The following is a 20,700-nucleotide window of genomic DNA, read 5'->3' as shown; positions in this document are numbered from 1 at the left end:
ACAGGACAAAACATTAAGGTAATACAGACAGACAGAAATTAATACAAAACGAGAGAGAGAAAAATACACAAATAATAAATGTGTTGCCAGGTTAACAGAAACTAACAACAATGTAATAAATTTACACCTTAAGAGGACACAAAGGATGCATAAAGATGCCGTTTTCGTTGCTTTAGTATTAACAGAGCTTTGGATAGTTTCCATATACCTGTCCGGATCTAGAAAAGAAGTTTAGAGTGAGTAAATTTTTGTTTATTTATGTGAAATTTACCTAACAGCAAACACAAATTATGTAATATTTATCTACATTCTCTTTTGAGTAGTCAAACAATCCAAAGAAAACATCTTTACAGCAGAAAGAAAAGAAAAGTCACTTTCAAAATAAGATTGACTTCTGAATCAGGTTCAGCCAGTTCATTAAAAAGATTCGACCTGTTTCAAAGGAATGAGTCGTTCACGGATGAATATATGGTGTTATCAAAACTCATTTTGTTTATAAGAATGATAGCTACTGATATTCACTTGGGGTTTATGAACTCAGGCCACTATATACATATGAAGAAGAGGAACAAGACTACTTGTTAATGTAATGGATTTTCATTTCCACAACTTTTTATTAAACAAAGCAGTTGGTTCAGTTGTTTGCAAAAATAAAGTCAAGAGTTTTGAGAGCTTGGCACATGTAACTTTTATTTCTTTCTTTCTTTTTTTCACCTCAAATATAAGTAATCAGTAACAAGGGCATTTGACAGTTTCCCACTGGTGTCTGTTATCAATGGGAAATCGTAATGCAGATTTTAAGCTTGCTCAACCAAAAATAACAGACAATAGGCACCTCTTTTGGTATCACTTGCCTGATATTATTTGTAGACAAAACCTTTACAAAAGTTTATAATTTTAGCAGGTGACAAAATCTAGTTCTTTCAGTAGCAGTAACATTATCAGGGCTGACAAGTAAAATCAAAAACTAATGCGTTACAAGGAAATGACCAAAGATATATGTTTACTAGCATGACAACTGTCTTGAGTACAGTGAATAAAATCATGTTAATTTGATAAATGAGCAAACAACAGAAAAATACATACAGGCTTGTGAGAAAAAAACGTTAATTACATCAAGCCTAAAATGTAAAGCAATGATTCCTTCAATCTCATGTTTGTCAAGCTTATCACTGTAGCTTTTTTTTCTACCTACAATAATTTCAGTAGCATATCTTCATCTCTTCCCCAACAACTCAATCATTTTCATATCATAATGTGTTCAAAATGGAAACATCAATAAACAAAAACAAAAAGCAGAGGTAACATTTAGTTAAGCTGAGTCATTTTTAAAACAACAAAAAAGTCTGTAACCTTAAAATACACAACACACACAAAAAGTATACGATAAATGTATTAAACAATTTTTTTAATTGTTCATTTCAAGACATAAATCTTGAAATGTGATCATTAATGCAGACAATGATTACTGAAATATGCCAAAAATGTACAATGTTCTTAAACAGCAACTTAAAGAAATATTCCAGATTAAATAAACATTTAGCTGCTTAGTGGCATACAGTTGATTAGCACAGAAAATTATTTAAAATGGTCTTTTCAGTTTGTGAAAACAAACTAAAACACATTCGCCAATAATAATATACTTACAAGGAAAACTCAGCAGATCCAATCGATTCCCACTTTAATTTTTTCTATTCAATATCCTGTTTAGCTCAGAAATACATATTACGGAAGTAAAAAAAGAGTAATTCCCAAATGTTAAAAAAACCTTTAATGTTGTGGTTCTGCCTGTTTGACTAATAGCCTAGCCTCCCATTGTAAGTGCATTACTGTAAATACAATATTTTTAAAGAGGTTAAGTTGCTTAAGTTCAGATCAATGCACGTAAACTGTAATGTTGCTTGTTTGATAGAAGTAGCTAAGATAGATGTACATAAAAAGGTTCTTATAAAAAATATCATTACAGTAGGGTTTGCCACGAGCAAGCTCCTCTGTTCCTGTTCTATCTCTCAGAGTGTAATATATAGAGTTGAAACTCTGTTTTTTCTGCATTGTCAATGTTGTATAATTTGCATTTCAGATATCAGCAGTCATTTCTGCTTCATTCAAGTATATTCTGTTTCTTTAATGTCAGTGATTTTATGTTACGCTCCGTTATGGTAGAAAGAAATTGATCCTTTGAGGAATGGATTTGCAGCCCTGTGCAGAGAAGAGTTTCTCCTCCTTAGGAACATACATCATGGCTTTGGCCACTTCATCCAGCGTCCCCTCATCCGGCTGAAGGCCACGAGCTGCATATGCATCAAGTGCACACAGTTTCACATGCCGGTACTCCAGCGGCAAGAACGGTACAAAGAAGTCAATAAGATGGCCTGACATCAGCTCGCTCTGTGCAAAACCTCCTGCACAGGTAAAACATAATTTAGGAACAGGAATGAAAACAGTTATAGTGAAAATCTCAGACTAAAGACATATGTCTGCATGTATACAGCTGTAAAATGAAATTCATTTAAATATGCAGCATCTCAGAGACATTTGTAAACTGTCCAACAGCACAGGTAATAAAAATACAAAAATGGTTATGTAAGTTATGATGTGTTTGACTGTGTGCTGTGCAGGTACCTTCTGCCTCCATGGCTTCAGCCCGCAGAAGATGTTCCAAGTCTTCCATGCCGATATCTTCCCTATTCTGTCCCGAGTGCCAGAAATCCAGTGCCACCTCATTGATGGCAGCACCACCGATATTGCTAAAGCATGACATAAAGAAAACAGTCATTAATTGTCTAGTTAACTCATTTTGGAGTTCTCAAACAGTGTTCTTCTAGAACTATATAGGGTTACCAGGAAAACTGACATCTTCACCCTTTGTTCAAATATTATTTACAATTTTGTAAGCATATGGCATAGTTGTGCTTGGAGTCAATTGTTTTATTTGTGATAACGTGAGCCCAATTGTGTGGACATAATTTTTAGTCAGGCTGTCATACAAATCCATTATGAACACTATGAAATATTAATAACTATGCTGTAGTCAATGTATGGATTTTTTGCATAGCATAATAAAACTTGTAACTACCTTAAGTTTAGTGTTTTGTTTTTCCCTCATATTTAAAAAAATTATAATATAAAATATTTTCCTCATATTTTGATGGTGAACTTGACCTTGGATGTTGTAAGGTTATTAAAAACAAATATCCCCTCCAGATATCACTTTTGGCCGCTACTGTATATCATACATCTACAGAATCCTTGCAGAATCTGGAAAATTGGATCATATATATATATATATATATATATATTTTTTTTTTTTTTCTTCTTTCTATTCCAGATTATGAAAGGCGTATGTAAACGTATGGTTGTTATTTATGCGGGCAGTTGCCTACATTCCTAGAAGAACCATGCTTAAACGGTTAGTTCACTCAAAAATCAAAGTTCTGTGATTAATTACTCACCCCCATGTTGTTCCAAACCCATAAGATCTTCGTTCATCTTCGGAACATAAATTAAAATACTTTTGATGAAATCCGAGAGGTATCTGGCTCCTCCATAGACAGCAATTTAACCACAACAATAATGAGTCGCCGTTCTGACGTAGAAACTGGAAGCGCTAAACGTAAACAGCGTAAGAGAATGACACAGAAGGAAGATATTGTTGAATAAAGTCATTATTTTTGTTTTGTTTTTGCAGACAAAAAGTGTTCTCGTCGCTTCATAACATTAAAGCTGAACCACTGCAGTCACGTGGACTATTTTAACAATATCTTTAGTACCTTTCTGGAACTTGAAAATAGTGGTTAAATTGCCGTCTATGGACGAGTCAGATACCTCTCGGATTTCATCAAAAATATCTTAATTTGTGTTCCGAAGATGAACGAAGGTCTTACAGGTGTGGAACGACATGAGGGTGAGTAATTAATGACAGAATTTTCATTTTTGGGTGAACTAACCCTTTAAGAACTCCAACAAAAATGAGTTTAGTGGACAACTAATGGCTGTATGGAGTCAACACACCAACCTTAGGAACAGAAATATGGCTCTCCTATAGCTGACCCCATCCACATTATCATAGTGGTCCATGTAGGGCTTTATGGCATCGATGAGTCCTGGATGAAGCTTTTCTGCCTCATCAAAGATAAAAAGAGTCTGTGGGCACCGCAGAACCAGGTCTCGAATGGCTTCTCTCAGCTGGCCCTGGTCACAAACACACCCACACAAATGCAAACACTGACCGTGAAGTTTAGGATTCACGAACAACACGTACATGCACATTTCAACATTTGGACAGGAAGGAATTCATTGTACACAGTGTCATTTCTGTGTTCGCTGAATCAGGTATTCTAACTGAACTATCCAAGTGTATCAAGGTTGAATTGCATAATCATACAGTCGTACCACAGCTTTAATGGCAGCAGTTCAAAAAATGTTCCCCAGAAGCCCAAATTATGTGATTGTATTGGACTGCTGCCTATGTGAACAGCATTGCATTTATTTTTTTCAAACTGAAATTATAGTAAAAATAGAAACTATTATACTAATGTTTAAGATTGTAATGTAGCCAAAGACTAATAATTTGTTTGTAATAGACAGACTAAATCAACAATGTGTACGTCAACTGTTGAAACTTTGCTCACCTTGTACACGTCCACCAATCTCGCATGTGGGAAGTGGAATGGGGCAATGAACAAACGGACGCATTCGCTCTTTATACCATCCCGGTACAGGTTGTCCGCTACTATCCGGGCCACAAAGTTCTTGCCTGTCCCAGACCAGCCGTGAAAGGACAGAGTCAGTGGTTTGTTGGACTCAGGGTTTTTGATGAATCCTTGAATCGCTTTCAGAACCACAGACTGGGCCAGGTGCTGCCCGTGGAGCTTTACCTGTAGATCTCTCTCCAATCCTGAACATATATACATATGCATAGGTCAAGAAAAAAATAAATTTTTTCTTTGTATTAAAAAAGATACTATAGCAAATTTTCTATCTACAAAAAGTCTGATCCATTGTTTACAAATTTAATGTTAAGGGTCCTCACATTTTTGACCAGTGTATTTTCATTTGTGGTTATCAGATAATTTCTTATTTTTTCATAAAAATAATTATAAAAATGATTTAAGATTATATATATATATATATATATATATATATATATATATAAATAAAATAATGCATGCATGACATTGATGGTTCTACCTGTGATGTTATTTGTAATCCTACAGTCCCCTGAATCACAGCACTGACCCAGGCTGCAGTACCAAGCAGTCAGCATGCCAGTGTAGTACTGGGGAAACCCTGACCAAATGTCCCCAGTAGGCACTTAAAGAAGAGTGGGTTCCATTACAATCATTACAAATACTGCCATTATTCAAAAAGAGACTCCGAAAAAAGAAAAGCTTATCCAATACTATACAACATAAAATGCATTTTTATTATAAAGCATAAGTATATATTTCATTATTTATTAATACTGAATTCATGCATTTTGATTTATATAATACACTATTCAGTTTAGTATTGATGTATATTTATAGTATATTTATTATTATATGTAACATTGTACTTTTATTATAACATATCAAAATATCTTTATAATATGAATCTATATTATAGCTTTACCTTGTTGTGTCGCATCATCCTGGTGTGGTTGACAGTCTCCTTCCCATATATTGCAATAGATGTAATTGAAATAATAGGTAGAAACATTTGAAATGCTGTCGAATTGAAAAAAATCCGCATCAGCCGAAACAGCCAGGAGTGAGAGCAAGATTACGATTGAAAACATCGGTGCCGACAGAAATATAGATCTTGCAACGACTGTAACATTGAGCTATTAGATGTAATTGTAGAGTCCATTCATATATACATTGGAGTCTCACTAACGGCAGGCCGCATCAGACAAGAGAACTGAAACGCGATGTCAGTCTTCATTGTAATAGTAGAATGAGCGGGTAGAATGATAGGGGTTAAAAATGGGTGGGGTTTAGCTCAGTTAAAAAAAAAAAAAAAAAAAATGTATTATCAAGCCAAAGGCTAATAAAAACTAAATTATATCATTAAACAAAATTTAAAAAACCGTCCGTGCCATTATTTAGGTTTAACTTTTTTTTTAAAAGTAGCACTGCTGACAGACGTTGGCGTTGTCACGTGGTAACCGTTTAATTTCTCAGCGCTGTGCAGACTGGACCGTAGCAGTTTAGGATAACATCTTTGTACAAGTGACTTTATGGAGTTTGCTGTCGCAGGATTACTATTTATCAAGTAACACCTACAATTACTCGATTTAAACAACTGCACCTTTAAAATGAACCTTTCAAAAACAGACAAAGGTTTTAACTACTGGACAATACTAGGGCCAAAAGACACAAAACATGCTTTAGTATTTAAATTATGCCATAATCACAATTTCAATGTGCAGATCATGACAGGAAGCAATTTGACAACTTAGATTAAAGACTTTGACAAATGTTATTGATCTAGCAAGTTATGACTTCATGTGTGGATGAAATGGCTTCCATAGCTTAAATCTAATTCATGTCTGAGCCATTTTAACTGAAAGCAACTTTTAATGACATCTTATTAGATATTAGAGCCATTGTCTCAAGATGCACACCAGTAATGTTATTTTCTAGCATATTTATAAAAGCTACTTAAGTGTCCTAATTGAACTAAGGCCTAGTCCTGGTTTAGGCCAAGCCCTGTCTGTGAAACTAGGCCTTTAAGTATTAAATTTAATTTGCAAAAATAAGTAAAATGGCCTATAGAAACCCCACTCCAAACTGCATACCATTAAATGCCTGAAAGGTCTGTTAAAGGGTCAACAACCCACACAGATCATAAGTCTCACCCAAAAAAAAAAAAGCTTTGATTTTAATACCACTTTATTGAAGCAACACTTTACAAAGTTAGTTAACAAAACACACTTGAAAGCTTTAACCACTTCAAAAAGGGACAAATGACCTCTAATCAGAAAACAAAACTGAAGTTCTGGAACAATTCAGAAGAGAAGTGATGCAGGCGATGCCATTCTGTAAGGAAACAAAGATTTTTTTTTTTAGAAACACACACAAAAAAACCAAAAACAAGTCCACATAGCGTCAAATCAACCTCAGATAATATGGAACGGTAAAGGGTATAATCAGCAGATTCATTTGGCAGAATCATGTCATCACAGGTTGCAAAAAATACAAAAAAGAAAACATGTGATAGTCATACCTTATGATACCATAATTTGAGCCATCCTTAATGATCTTGAACTCCTTTTTTAAAAAAAAAAAAAAAAAAGCCGGTTAATTGGTCACAGAGTCAATATTTGGCCCAGTCTAGGACCTGGGTTTAAATCAGTTAAAGACTGTCCACATTGTGTGTTCAGGTCAGACATTTGTAAAGCATCACAAAACCCAACTATGGAAGACATTGCACATGTTTGCAAACAAACTAACCTGTAAAAAACACTGCATCCAAACCCACGTGGATACTACAAAGACTTCGCCGCTGTACCTGTCAATGAGCAGACACCTGTTAGAACACAAAACAGCCACCATGAGGATCAGGACTTTGACAGGTCCTGTGACCAGATCAGCCAGAGCTAATATCCATCCTCCATGGCAAACGTCAGTGGATATTTGATTCATCACATTGGTCAATAGTTATTTCAACTGCGAAACATGCAATACTTACATCATGAGCACCATTCAGCATGTTACACTGGTCATCTGTCCTGAATGGGGGAGGGGAGAGAAAAAAAAAAAAAAAAAAAAAAACCATTAACTTCAGTCCATCTTAAAAGAAAAAGACATACATTTTCTTTGTCTTCATCAGTAGGTTTTATTTGTGTCCTCAATGAGATCGGAGACCTGATTCAAAATCATCACTTTAAGACCACTTTGGTACCCCTCACAAAAATCACTAACCAGACTTACCCAGCAAGTGATTCAGACAGCCAGTTTACCCATAGTCATTAGAGTAGAACTGTAAGACATTGAAACCAGAAGTTAGAGCACCTCAAAAACATGCAAATACACCAGTTTTTGTATGTTGATGCGTCAGCTAGGAGCGAAAGACATTGCTCTGTTGTCTACATGGATTTTCTGCTGAACTATGCAGTCATCACTCGCATCACGTGTTGGGTGCAGTCATGTCAAAATGTCAAACTCACCAGATAGGATTGCGCCCATACAGTTCTCATGCTGCAAAGAGAAACACAAGTAAGAAAAGAGCAAGAACTGATGCAGTATTGAAATAAGTGGGGACAACATCAGATAGGAGCGAAAGACATTGCTGTTATCTACATGGATTTTCTGCTGAACTATGCAGTCATCATTTGTATCAAAGTCAATCATGTAAATTATATTAGAAAATTAGTACCATGCTCAGCTGACAGTATCTTCATACATCTTGTCCCAGCTTCTTGAGAAACCTGTAATGGTTAAAGACCATTAGTATAGAATGAAGACAAAGGATTTTTATAAAATATATTATAACTGTCTCAGTACGCTGATGTCTTTCAGTCTTTTTCAGAGAGATTCCCATTGTTTTATAAAAGTCATCATGAACAGTGTATGACTGCCACCTAAAAGGAACCTTTCAGTTAAAAAGCTTACCTTTAGATTCAACTGCATAGCACATGTTCCTATGAAAAACAATTGGTAAAGATTAACAAGAGAACATAGCACAATATACTTAACACATTAAAAACTGTGCTTCAGATAAGTTATCTTGGTGGTTGCAATTTCATCAGCCTGAACTCAAGAGTAGCAAATAGGGTCATCATAAGCACCATTATAAACGCTAAAACATTGCATACATTTAATAAAATAAATACCTTGGACAAATGTAGCATTGCTTCAGATACACTCCATTCCTGCAAGCAAAAAACAAAAACCTAATCACAATACTGTAACTGATATTAAAGTCTCAAACAAAACCTTACAATGCCTCAGAGTAAATTCTCAGAAATCACTTCTGTCCACTACTCTTATACATTTATGTTCATCATAGGAAAAATCAAATAAGTTAAAGAGTTTAACACACTCAAGGTTTATACCTGTGGTCCCCCACCTTTATCAAAGTCTTCAAGAAACTGGGCCTGGAAGATGCAAAAAAAGAAATTGAAACCAGAAGTTAGAGCACTGCAAAAAGTTGCAAATAAACCAGTTTTTGCATGTTGATGCAACAGTTAGGAGCAAAGACATTACTCTGTTCTCTACATTAATTTTCTGCTGAACTATGCAGTCATTAATTTGCATCATAGTGAATCGTGTGCATTATAGTATCAGAAATTAGTACCATACTCAGCTGACAGCATCTTCATACATCTTGTTCCAGCTTCTTGAGAAACCTGTAATGGTTAAAGACTATTAGTATAGAACAAAGACAAAATGGATAAGGTCTTAAATACAAGCACTGTTTCAGTACGCTGATCTCTTTCATTCTTTTTCAGAGAGATTCCCATTGTTTTATAAGACAATCATCATGAACAGTGTATGACTGCCAACTAAAAGGAACTTTTCATGCATTTTTTTTGGGGGGGGGTTAAAACAAAAAACAAACCTTACCTTTAGACTCAACTGCATAACACATGGTCCTATGAAAAACAATTGGTAAAGATTAACAAAAGAATGTAGCACAATATACTTAACACATTCAAAAACTGTTTCAGGCAAGTTATCTTGGTGGATGGAATTTCATCAGCCTGAACTCAAGAGTAGCAAATAGGGATCATCATAAGCACCATTATAAACGCTAAAACATTGTATACATTATATAAAAAAAAATAAATAAATAAAATAAAAAAAAAAATACCTTGGACACAATGTAGCACTGCTTCAGATCGCTCGATTCCTGCAAGCAAAAAAAAAAAAAAAAAAAAAAAAAAAAAAAAAAAAAAAAAAAAATCTTTCACAATGCTGTACCTAATACTAGAGTCTCAAACAAAACCTTACAACGCCTCAGAGTAAATTCTCAGAAATCACTTCTGTCCACTACTCTTATACATTTGTATTCATCATAGGCAAAAACAAACACCCGTTAAATGAGTTAAAGAAAAAAAAAAAAGAAAAAAGACTCAAGGTTCATATACCTGCTGTCTCCCGCCTTTATTAAAGTCTTCAAGAAACTGGGCCTGGAAAGAAAAGATACATTTTAAAGAAGTTCTGCATGTAACACTTAAAAGATGCCACATACAACATAGTTATACATGTCAGAAGTGTTGGCATTCATCAGTTTTTCTCAGATGTCCCTACCAACATAATCTTCATCATACAAGTAAACACGAGGTCATGATGCACTTATTGGTCCACATGGTTCTAAAGTTCATTATAACGAATTAAACGTTAGTTAATTGCTAATAACACTTCTTTTACTTGAAGCATATTAAAGGAAGTAGTTTAGAAGCATTTTTACGTTGATTCGAGGCCTGTACCACGTGGATCACACTAGGTGTGATCAACCTAGCAAGCTAGGTTTTTTGGATTTTTTTTTTTACATGTACAGAAACAAAAACAAACTAATAATTAAAAAGCAACAACTCCATATTGTATTTACACCACGAACGTCGAAATAGCATTACTGTACTAAAGTGAGCACAACATTACCTTATCCTGGAAGCGCAGCGGAAGAATGAGACCGAATGAACTCGTCGCTTTGCATTTTATAGCGTTTCAGCGCAATGGTTTCTGGGAAATTCCTTTGCTTATATTAGTAAACTAACACAAGATGGCGCTATGGTGCCTTTTGCGCTCTATGAGCTCTTGTCTGGCACATGACCATTACGTGAATTCGATCAATGCTAAAATAAATTTTAATATTAACTAATTTCAAATGTCCAAATCTTAGTGTAGTATACTAAGTGTAGTACCAGTGATTAGATACACTCCCAACTACTGCTGACAGTCAGATAAGGTTCCATTTAATGGATCTAATAAATATAGTCACCCATTTTGATAAAACCCGATAATTTTCCATGACTTTTATATCTGGATAAGAATTTTAGTTAAAACACTTTAAAAAGGCATCCATAAAGAGCAATCCATAAAGAGCCATTTATAGCCAATATTTTAGAAAAACAGCAAAATGTGTTTTTAATGATGGTTACCTGTATTGTTTTCTTCCATTCTGTTTGTATTCAGAAATAATTTCCATGAACACTTCTATCTTGAGAACAGTCACTTAAGTTTTGTATACAGCAAAAGTGTATATAGACTACACAAGATCTCTTGGTTATTAAAGGAACACTCCACTTTTTTTGAAAATAGGCTCATTTTCCAACTCCCCTAGAGTTAAACAGTACACGATGTAACTACAGAAGAGTCAAGTTTTAAATAGGAAAAATATCGAAAACTCTTTGGTCATTTTTGAGCGAGATGCTAACGGTCTAATCAAATTCAATTAACTATGCTAAGCTATGCTAAAAGTGGTTCCGCCAGACCCGGAGATCAGCTGAATGGATTCGAAAACGGTAAAACTCAACTGTTTAACTCTAGGGGAGTTGGAAAATGAGCCTATTTTCAAAAAAGGTGGAGTGTTCCTTTAAAGGTTATGACTAAGAATAAAAGTTACTTTGAAATATGGTGTCCTGCATATGTATTACGTGCAATGTTCTGTACATTTTGACCAAAGACTTTTTAAAGTCATTCTGATTTACATAATTTCTAATTTTCTAAATATGATTTTTTTAAACACTAATTTCTAGTTACTAGAAGAAAAAAAAAAACTTGTAGTTTTTAAAGAGAAAATAAGTGATGAATCAACTCTGAATATCTGGAACAAGAAATGCATTCAACCTTCTCACACAAATTGGTCTCACTGAGATTTAATATTATTTTGATACATGGAAATCTGGTACAATCAATTGTCAGGCAAAGAAAAAGTTTTTTGGGATTGCCTCTGGAAAGCAATACTAGGTGAAAGTGATCTTTACTGCATATGGCAAGGCCTCAGATTTACCACAGAAGATGAAGAGCAAATGGCTTTAACAGTAATAATATTTTGCCAGTTTTGCTCTAATTGCATGTCAGAAAAAAAGCATAATACAATTTGATTTTGCTCGTTGAAAGTGTTACACCATGTATATAAACGTCATTCTACGTACTCCTCAAGAGTAAACGCTGTCCTGAGTGACTCGATGTGTCTACAGACACCGTTTATATCATTTTACCTTCAAGAAGAGAATCAAATCTTTGTGATACATGACTATATGAAACATATTTATTTGGATTAAAATGTGACATTTCACAGAAAGAGAGAGATTGCAGGGCAATGTGTGATAACGTTGCTTAACCTGAGCGGTGTAAGCACAGATTTGTCGAATGATTTTATTGTGCACCATTACGATTTCCTACTGGACAGTCTTAGTTTATACTAATTTGATAAATTATGTGGACACTCAAGCAGCATTCTATAAAAAAAGCATATCAGATCATTCCCAAAAACAAAAAAATGAATTGGAATGGATTATAGCCATGGCAAAGGTGTCTCAAATTTCAGCCCCATAATGGTAAATTTAGCTCATTGTGGCTTTTGTAGCATAAAACTGTGTCCTCTTAAAAGGCTGATGATGGAGTAGAACATAAAGGGAATGGTTGCCGTCAAGTATGTATATTTCAACAGTTACTATTGCCCTAGAGAAAGAAGAAAAATGGAAAACAAGAATATACCATATCTTCTATATATAAATAGCTGTAGCTAGCTATATGTGAACCAAGTTCTCTTTTTGTTTACTTTGTAATTCCACCGTTAAGGCTTTTCGAACATTAAGATACAGCCTTCAATCCTCAGTCCGCTATTTCCCTGAGATACAGAATGCTGTAGTTTTCAGTTTTGTTCGATAGAAACACCTCAACCCCTCAGGAGTGGAAGAGAGAGACGTCCACTGGGATCATTCTTCTTTTGCCGAGACAAGAGCGCTTGTTTGATTTGTGATGCTGAAGGGCTTCTGATCACGTCTTCTTTGTGTTTGTGGTGTTTTTTCTTCCTTAAGGGGTGGTAGAGAGGTGGAAGTGTTGAACTAGCGAGCAGGGAGGGTTTGTTTTATTATTTGTATACATTATTCGAGTTCGTCTTTTCTTCTTGTTATTCTTTCAAACTTCGAAAATGCAAAGCTGTAAGTGTTCATTCGTCAGTCATTCCAAGGCTGAATAAGAAAAGTGGTTTGCGAGAGAGTTCTGTTTTCTAGACTCTGTGGTTTTGGAAACGGCCTCAGTGTCGTTGCGATGCTAGTCGCTTCAGGAGAGGCTCGTCGTAGACCCAGCATTCACCGTCCTCATGAAACAGCTGCAGGGAAGCAAACAAATCACACATTAAACATAAGCATTGATATGAAAGCAAGCCTGTTCAATTCATGTGAATTATGAAACAAGATGGTTGAATCAAAGGTGTTTTATAGCACATTCGAACACTTTTTAATATCTTCAGAGAACATTTCAGCAAAATAGTTTCTGCTAAAAACAAGATCCAAATCTGCTGTCACTGTTCATTTGCACATTCAACATTTTTGTTCGGAAACATTTTGATGCCAAGGTCCATCAAATATGATAATTGCCTGTGAGTGAGCCCCTTCCTGAAATAAAAAGACAACTACATGCAGTGTATTCATGTATCTCGACCCATTTATTCTATGTGAGAAAAATATGTTGTATTATAAGGATGTTTAATTATTTTTGTAAATGAATTATATATATATATATATATATATATATATATATATATATATATATATATATATATATATATATATAATTCATTTACAAAAATAATTTTCATATATATATATATATATGAAGACTTGCAAAAGCCTCTTTTCTTCTAAAATGAGCGTTTTTATCAGGCTCCTTTGTTTAGGTTCAGTAATTTCACTTTAATGCCAATCAATAAATCCTTTTCATTGCCATTAAAGTGAAATAACTGAACATAAACATACAAGCTTGATAAAAATTATCATTTTAGATTAGAAGAAAATTTCAGATGGCACTTAGAGGTTTTTGCAATGGAACTCTTCATATATATATATATATATATATATATATATATAAAAATAAAGATATAATTTATGTTTAATATATAATGTATATATGATATAGATCAAATGTATCTATATATTATATTATATTAAAAATAAGTCAAAACTAATTACAAAATAAAATATTTCGTAATACATCAAAAATATTTACTTTCTATTTAACATCTCTTTTCGGCCACCAGTTAGACAATCAAGGAACTCGTAACTGTAAATAAGGCCAACATCCTCATTATCTGAATAGAGCTCAATTGTCCGGCTCTAGATGTGAACAGAATGTTCTTTATGAAATATTTTGATTGATTTGCTTATGCATTCAGCTACCAATAAGAATTGAATACATGTTTAAATCCATTTCCCAGATTTCGCTTCAAAAGCAGCTTAGAAAATGTAAAACAAGTCAGTAGCTTCCATCCAGTATGGTGACAACACAGGCCTATCATGGGGTTAAATCTCAAAGGTTAAACTATGGTATATGCTTCTATAGAAACCATAGGTTACAGTGATTTGATTTTAACTGCATTTTACAAAAAATTTGTGCAATTGCTGAGTTGTTTGGTTTGGTAAAAAGTTGAAACACGTTTAAAGTAAATATATTTGAAAAACTGTCAGGCACTGTTGGGCTCTATCAACATCCAGCTATGTGCATCATGGGTAACACTCAGCTTAAGAACGTGCTGTAATAAGCAACAGGAACCAATTAAGCACCATTTATCAGAGTCATATTTCAATCTCATTATTTCTCACGGCACATTTCTCCTCCAGATATGCGTGTACATAAGCACACTCACTCTCGTCTCCCATTGCATTTCCTTCTCCTTCCTCTCTCTGGCCTCCGCCCTCTGTTTCTCCTCCAGCCTGTGTTTGGCCTCCGTCGCGGCATCAATGTCCTTGAGTTTCAGGTTCACTGTCACGTCCTTCCACAAACTGACAGCCAGACAGAGAAATAACAATGGACTGCATCAGATCATCTCACAGAAGTACCCAAGCAGAAAAAAAAACATCACTTCAGCAGGTCCCCAGAGGAGCCGCACCACAAAAATAACCATGCCTTTTCAAGATCAGCGAACTGAACCGGGAATTAAATACTGCGGGGTCCAAATGTCCATTAGTGAAAATGGTTGTTTTTAGCATTTCTAATTTAATGCAGGTTATTCCATTACAAATTATTTTAAATGGAATAACAATTATTAGAATAAGTAATAACACATAATAACTTTTAATTAAAAACATTTGCAAAATCCTAAAACTTTGTATATAGCCATATTTACATGGAAATTTCAACTGCAGATTTTTAATGTGGACTTTCCAAATTTTTTAAAACCCTCCCAGATTGAGTGGGGAAAATAAGACACATCATTCAGCAATACAAATTAGATTTAAGAACCCGAGGGATTACAGTTCACTCTTAAATACACAAAATTCAAATGGGTTTTTTAGGCTGGTTTCCCATGACTTGTCACGGAGTCAAGCCTAAAATTAAAAAGTTTTTGAATCTGTACTGTAGCTTAAGAGAAAATGGACTTTGGAGATGTTTCACATTGCGGCAAATCCTGTTTCAGAGGCTCTTTGAAGAAGACAACATTTAGAAAGCAGAGAAAAATCTGGCCTACACACCTTCTGGATTCATAGTCCAACTGGTCCTCCAATTTCCGTACCTTCTTCTTAACAATGCCCAATTTCTTTGTGTCAATAAATTCAGCATTTTCCTGAGAGGAAAACAAATATGTTACTTCAATTTTATTCTTAAATGTACTTTCTTTTCTTGTTTTCTAGGGTTCAAACTTACCCCGGTAGCCCATTTTGCATACATCACACCATTCCACTCTCCTTCTATGGAGCAGTATGACTTCTTATCATTGGGAGCACTAAAAGAAGGACAATAATATGAGGATATTATTAAATATTCTCAATTAATATGGATATTAATCTTCACATATCAGATGCTTAATGCATTTCAGGGCTCCAGACTAACATTTGAGAGCAGTAGCACTGGTGCCACTAAGTTCTACAGATGGTGGCAATGAAATTTGATTTCTTCCTGCGTGATTTTACCATAATAGCTAAAGAAAACACTGTGCTTTACCGTAGTAGTACAGAAAATTTTTCTGAAATTCATTGGGCGGTTTAATTAAGTGACATTTATTCATTTATAATCTGTTGACTTTTGCTCACGGGCTGCTATAAAACAGTGTTAATGTGTGAGTTTAGGGAAAGTAACACTTTGACTTACAATATCTCAGCAGTTATCCTGTGCTTCTTTCCTCCATAGAAGGGTTTGGTGTGGAAAACTATATTGGCACTGTACCCAGATTTGGAACAGGAAATATTGCACTCCCCACCCAGCTCAACCCAAGGAACAGTGAGGATTGACCTATAGGAGAACAGGGAGATGGATGAGATGCCTTCTTCCTCCTCTAGAAATCTCAAATACATCAGTTCGAATGATAGAATCAAACAATTCTTACCTCCCATAGCCATTGGGAAAATTAAGAATATAGTGTTCATCATATTCAAGACAAGACACACAACCTACAGCAGACAGGAGAGGACAATTAAACACAGCAATAGAACTGATGTTTATTAATCACAACCTAACAATGTCCTTAACTACCTTGACCAATATTATGGACACCAATTGACATTCCAAGGAATTTCGATTTCGTCCAGATGTGGGCATTGAATTGGATTTTCTTGCTGTAACACTCAGCATAAAACGCAGATACTGCAAAAGGACAACAGTGTTAGAAAAATTTCCAAAGATCACAACCGATTATCACATTTTATAACAAATTATAAAATTATGTGAAATTTTTTAAAATGACTTTAAATAAGTAAATTAATAATTAAACACATAATTGTAATTATTTTACTTGTCAATACCAGTAACAGATTTAAGATTAGGGAAATCTCTGGTAACTTGTAAATTAGATTTATTTTCTTCCACTGGTGGCAATAAATTTAATTAGTTTGGCATACTACTGCTCTCAGGTAGGGCTGGGCGATAAAACGCTAACGATAATTATTACAATATAATTTTCCTTGACAAATGATAACAAAAGTTTTATAAACGTTCAATATAATATCTATGCACCAAAAGTGGATCGAAACAGCACTACTCATTTGAACCACGCCACACGGACAATTTATCCGCTTGGCTCAAACGGCAGAGCAAGCTTACTAGAGCAGATGCGTTTACTTGCTGATTAGTCTTGATCATGCGACCACTAAACAGCGCTGTGAGATCCAGTGAGATGCGCTTGAATCTCTGTGATTTAAACTAGTTTAAACCAGATGAAACAGCCCTAACATTCTCAACAGTACTGACAAACACAAAAAATATTATGAAATGAACGATCCAGTTAGAAGGCTTTTCAAACTACAAATCACCATCATTTGCCATACATTTACTGGGGGGGTCTGGTTTATACAACTTTCACTCAGGAGCAAAAATCTTCCTTTAAACTTGAATGAAATAAAGATTTGACATTTATTGTGATAATTTTCGATATTGATTGATATTAAAAAATCTATTGTGCTCATTTTTTTGGCTATATCGCCCAGCCCTACTGTCAGGGATAAAGTTAGTGATTAGTTAGTTGAGCACTTACTAGGAGGGTGGTGAGAAACCTGCTCTGCCACAAATGACACACTGTTTTTGCTACTCCACGGCACTGGCCCATCTGATACAGACTCCTAGAAAGACAGACGGTGAGTGAGGGAGAAAGACAGAGAGAGCAAAAGAAAAATTACAATACACGGAGTGGCACCAAATCTGTTACCGAATGTAATGCAAACTTCCTATTTTTAGACCAACAAACACACTTACAGAAGCAGCAGGATCCTCTGTTTCCAAGGGCAGGTCCCAATGACAGAAGAACACCTCGCCCAGAATGGGGTTGTAGGGCTTCTTGGCCACAGATCCTTTCCGACCAGCGTGAAAGGCTGAGAGGTACCACTTTACAACCTGCACCATGCGGTCCCTTGGATCCTGCTGCTCTGCAATACTGCAAAACGTGCCAGAGTAATCAATCACAAGATTAGTGCTTAAGTATTAACATTGATAAGGGCAAAACTAAGCAGTGTTTAATAAAAAAAATTAGTTCATCATGATTAGACTGAAAAAAACAAAGAAGTAAATAAAGAGTTGTGAGCTGCAGCCCAGGTGAAACTAGCAGTTTTGCGGAAGCTATTTGAAACTGTAGCTTGTCAAACTACAAGCTGCTCATAATTTATAGTAGTTCAATTATAGCGAAGCTTCAATAACTTTTAACAAAAGGTAGCTAAATACAGTACATAAGAGATTAGATTAGATAAAACTTTATTTATCCCCCAAAAGAGGAAATTCATACGTTAGAGCAGCACATGATACAAGTTAATATATGAAATAGATAAAAAAAGACAAATTAAGAAGACAATATCTTTAAAATTATACAATTATCAGATTATATGATTAAAGCAGTATTTATCTGAAACAAAAAAATGTATATCTGTTATTACAATATATTATTATTAATACATTTACAATAAATAAAACCAAACTAATTTATAAAAACAGTGCAAAACAGTAATTTTTTCTCTACAAAAAAAAAAAAAAAAAAAAGTACAGTGCCTCACAATTGAGTGATGCTTAAAATTAATCACTGAATAATTTTTTAACCAGTTTATTTAAATGAACAGTCCGTACAAATCAACTTGCTAAAACGAATCACACTTTTTATTTTCTCAGCTCATTTGGTTGCAAAGTTGTGTGCGCGATTTAATAAAATAGCAATGTAATATTCTATCACGCTACACCGCTACTGGTTGAAAAAAAAAAAAAAAAAAAAAAAAAAAAAAACAGCTCAGCTACTGTCAAGCTACTCAAAAATGTAGTCAAGTATTAATTTTACAATATTTTTGAGCATTGCTACTTTTAAATTCATCAGTAATGACAGTGCCGCTGTAATCATTCATAAGTCCATATGGTAGAACAGATGTGAGATATATGAGATATAGACAGCACAAGCCTTACCTTACAAACAAATCCGGGTGTGCAAAGAAATCTGCATACATTTCCAGCAGCGACCTCCGCTCCAAGATAAATGTCGGCAAGACGACCTGAGGATGACAAAGATGGATTGCAGGTAGAAATTATAGAGAAAAAAAGAGGAGAGAATATAAAAAAAGAGAAGGCTGTTTGTGTTTACCTTGGTGAGATCCATGCCCAGTCGCACTTGAGACAGCAGATGCATGATGACACTTTTGTGTTCTTCAACAGATTCACCTTCGCCATCATCATCTCTCTCATCATGACTGTCAAACTGATCTGAAAAAAAAAAAAACACAGCAACCAATGAACCTGGCAAACAGCAAATGTGAAACACAAACACAATTAAAAGTTAAGTGTCATTTTTGAAAGCTTGTTGGTAGTCTGTACGGCTAATGTTGCTAAAGCTACCATTGTCTCTGCATGTTTTCACTGATGCTGCCCTAACGTGCTATCAGAATTATCGTAAATACGAGTTTCCTAGTTAAAAATTGCATATTCAGTGCGTGAGATTGTCCTGTTTTGTTGGTGCCGGTATGCCGGAGCATGAGCTCTAGAAGCTCCACCCTCTTCTTGAAAGGGGGCCGGAAGCACCAGCTCATTTGCATTTAAAGGGGCACACAAAAACAGTGTGTTTTTGCTTACCCCCCAAAAAGTGCTATAAAATTTAACATGCTATAAAATTGATCTGTGTGGTATTTTGAGCTAAAACTTCATTTACACACCAGAGACTTATTACACATCTTGTAAAAAGGGGGATAATAGGTCCCCTTTAATTGTAAAGGATGTGTGTGTTTTGTGTACCTGCATCAGTGGTGCCGTTCGACATGGAGGAGTTGATTGAATCGTTGGTGTCTGGCCGTTTCAGGACTGTGCTGTCTTTATGGGTCACAGCAGATGTTCTGTTCGGACTGCATAGAGACAGAAGAATAATGTCAGTTATTCCAGAATAAATTATGTAGCGGTGTAAGATAGTGTTTGTGTGTGTAATTGAGTCTGTGTACTGTTTTAATTTGGTCAGTTTCTTTTGGTTTGCAGTAAATAGTGCGGGGGAGTGTGTGTGTGTTTATCTCCAAGCAGTATTGTTTTCACATTATGCAGTGTTACTTAATGTGCGTGTGGGCAAGTGCTACTATAATTTACTTGTGCAGGAGTATTTCAGGGAGTTTTAATTATATATAAGTGAGTGTGTTTGCATGTTTTATGTTTTGTTTTGATGCAGTGTGTTTTGTGTGTTTATGCACATTACTCATCCTACTCAGTGCTTCAGTGTGGTGTGCGTTTAACTCACTCTATGCAGTGTTTCGGTGAGGTGCTACTCTGATAAAACTCATCTGCGTCGTAAAACTCGTCTTCGCTGCTGGAATAGGAGAAGTCAGGAACAGTGTGGGGTGGTAAGTTCATGTGACTGGGTGAAGTCACGCTGCTGCTGGGAGCTGAAGGACCACTCCCTAAAACCACAAGAAGAAAATTAAACCAATAAATGTGAGAATAAATGTGAATGTGTTGAGGAACTAAGACTAACCACACTCATTTAAACAATACCACAGCTGACGGTCAGTATAGCATCTATCATGGGTTGAGGTTTTATGCTTTTGCATATGTGGCTGGCATGTGGGCTTCAAATAAGTATCATGACCGATAAGCTCATCTACATGCTAAG

General features: G+C 35.2%; 2 protein-coding genes and 10 non-coding genes across 23 annotated transcripts in view; all 12 read right to left on the bottom strand.

Moving 5' to 3' along the window:
• Positions 1 to 663: 663 nt before the first annotated feature.
• On the bottom strand, positions 664 to 5,947 carry tor3a (torsin family 3, member A). Its single transcript, XM_051904151.1, has 6 exons — positions 5,614 to 5,947; positions 5,191 to 5,313; positions 4,632 to 4,897; positions 4,016 to 4,191; positions 2,623 to 2,747; positions 664 to 2,402 (listed from the first exon to the last, which is right to left on the bottom strand). The coding sequence occupies exons 1-6, from the start codon at positions 5,777 to 5,779 to the stop codon at positions 2,155 to 2,157; spliced, it is 1,104 nt and encodes a 367-aa protein (XP_051760111.1). The 5' UTR covers positions 5,780 to 5,947; the 3' UTR covers positions 664 to 2,154.
• A 910-nt stretch (positions 5,948 to 6,857) lies between these two features.
• Positions 6,858 to 20,700, bottom strand: part of osbpl9 (oxysterol binding protein-like 9) — a 38,240-nt gene continuing 24,397 nt past the window's right edge. For 6 of the 12 annotated variants that reach the window (XM_051904136.1, XM_051904145.1, XM_051904146.1 and 3 more), the window contains 26 exons: positions 20,329 to 20,488; positions 19,842 to 19,948; positions 19,198 to 19,316; positions 19,023 to 19,108; positions 17,838 to 18,015; positions 17,620 to 17,704; positions 16,623 to 16,733; positions 16,477 to 16,540; positions 16,242 to 16,382; positions 15,798 to 15,876; positions 15,626 to 15,717; positions 14,800 to 14,935; positions 10,590 to 13,266; positions 10,076 to 10,117; positions 9,799 to 9,837; positions 9,283 to 9,334; positions 9,041 to 9,082; positions 8,819 to 8,857; positions 8,598 to 8,626; positions 8,362 to 8,413; positions 8,153 to 8,183; positions 7,917 to 7,965; positions 7,675 to 7,714; positions 7,437 to 7,512; positions 7,210 to 7,253; positions 6,858 to 7,022 (listed from right to left, as the gene is read on the bottom strand). In XM_051904136.1, coding sequence (XP_051760096.1) covers positions 13,192 to 13,266; positions 14,800 to 14,935; positions 15,626 to 15,717; positions 15,798 to 15,876; positions 16,242 to 16,382; positions 16,477 to 16,540; positions 16,623 to 16,733; positions 17,620 to 17,704; positions 17,838 to 18,015; positions 19,023 to 19,108; positions 19,198 to 19,316; positions 19,842 to 19,948; positions 20,329 to 20,488 — 1,433 coding nt within the window. In that variant the 3' untranslated portion in view covers positions 6,858 to 7,022; positions 7,210 to 7,253; positions 7,437 to 7,512; ... (9 more) ...; positions 10,076 to 10,117; positions 10,590 to 13,191. Of the gene's footprint in view, positions 7,023 to 7,209; positions 7,254 to 7,436; positions 7,513 to 7,674; positions 7,715 to 7,916; positions 7,966 to 8,152; positions 8,184 to 8,361; positions 8,414 to 8,597; positions 8,627 to 8,818; positions 8,858 to 9,040; positions 9,083 to 9,282; positions 9,335 to 9,551; positions 9,581 to 9,798; positions 9,838 to 10,075; positions 10,118 to 10,589; positions 13,267 to 14,799; positions 14,936 to 15,625; positions 15,718 to 15,797; positions 15,877 to 16,241; positions 16,383 to 16,476; positions 16,541 to 16,622; positions 16,734 to 17,619; positions 17,705 to 17,837; positions 18,016 to 19,022; positions 19,109 to 19,197; positions 19,317 to 19,841; positions 19,949 to 20,328; positions 20,489 to 20,700 lie in introns of all 12 variants that reach the window. The other 6 variants (XM_051904139.1, XM_051904144.1, XM_051904138.1 and 3 more) reach the window with 6 other exon arrangements.
• LOC127518217 (small nucleolar RNA SNORD47) lies at positions 7,099 to 7,171 on the bottom strand. The gene has a single exon (XR_007931502.1). It is a non-coding gene; the product is annotated as a small nucleolar RNA SNORD47 (small nucleolar RNA).
• On the bottom strand, positions 8,032 to 8,116 carry LOC127518219 (small nucleolar RNA snR60/Z15/Z230/Z193/J17). The gene has a single exon (XR_007931504.1). It is a non-coding gene; the product is annotated as a small nucleolar RNA snR60/Z15/Z230/Z193/J17 (small nucleolar RNA).
• Positions 8,244 to 8,326, bottom strand: LOC127518220 (small nucleolar RNA snR60/Z15/Z230/Z193/J17). The gene has a single exon (XR_007931505.1). It is a non-coding gene; the product is annotated as a small nucleolar RNA snR60/Z15/Z230/Z193/J17 (small nucleolar RNA).
• LOC127518216 (small nucleolar RNA SNORD79) lies at positions 8,476 to 8,554 on the bottom strand. The gene has a single exon (XR_007931501.1). It is a non-coding gene; the product is annotated as a small nucleolar RNA SNORD79 (small nucleolar RNA).
• Positions 8,695 to 8,772, bottom strand: LOC127518214 (small nucleolar RNA SNORD24). Its single transcript, XR_007931499.1, has one exon. It is a non-coding gene; the product is annotated as a small nucleolar RNA SNORD24 (small nucleolar RNA).
• On the bottom strand, positions 8,929 to 8,997 carry LOC127518223 (small nucleolar RNA SNORD75). Its single transcript, XR_007931508.1, has one exon. It is a non-coding gene; the product is annotated as a small nucleolar RNA SNORD75 (small nucleolar RNA).
• On the bottom strand, positions 9,161 to 9,245 carry LOC127518221 (small nucleolar RNA snR60/Z15/Z230/Z193/J17). Its single transcript, XR_007931506.1, has one exon. It is a non-coding gene; the product is annotated as a small nucleolar RNA snR60/Z15/Z230/Z193/J17 (small nucleolar RNA).
• LOC127518215 (small nucleolar RNA SNORD79) lies at positions 9,398 to 9,478 on the bottom strand. Its single transcript, XR_007931500.1, has one exon. It is a non-coding gene; the product is annotated as a small nucleolar RNA SNORD79 (small nucleolar RNA).
• On the bottom strand, positions 9,941 to 10,009 carry LOC127518222 (small nucleolar RNA SNORD75). The gene has a single exon (XR_007931507.1). It is a non-coding gene; the product is annotated as a small nucleolar RNA SNORD75 (small nucleolar RNA).
• Positions 10,187 to 10,266, bottom strand: LOC127518218 (small nucleolar RNA SNORD74). The gene has a single exon (XR_007931503.1). It is a non-coding gene; the product is annotated as a small nucleolar RNA SNORD74 (small nucleolar RNA).

The sequence above is a fragment of the Ctenopharyngodon idella genome, chromosome 8, assembly GCF_019924925.1.
Source record: "Ctenopharyngodon idella isolate HZGC_01 chromosome 8, HZGC01, whole genome shotgun sequence".
In the NCBI taxonomy this organism is placed as follows: Eukaryota; Metazoa; Chordata; class Actinopteri; order Cypriniformes; family Xenocyprididae; genus Ctenopharyngodon; species Ctenopharyngodon idella.
This window is presented reverse-complemented; position numbering and strand designations above follow the sequence as displayed.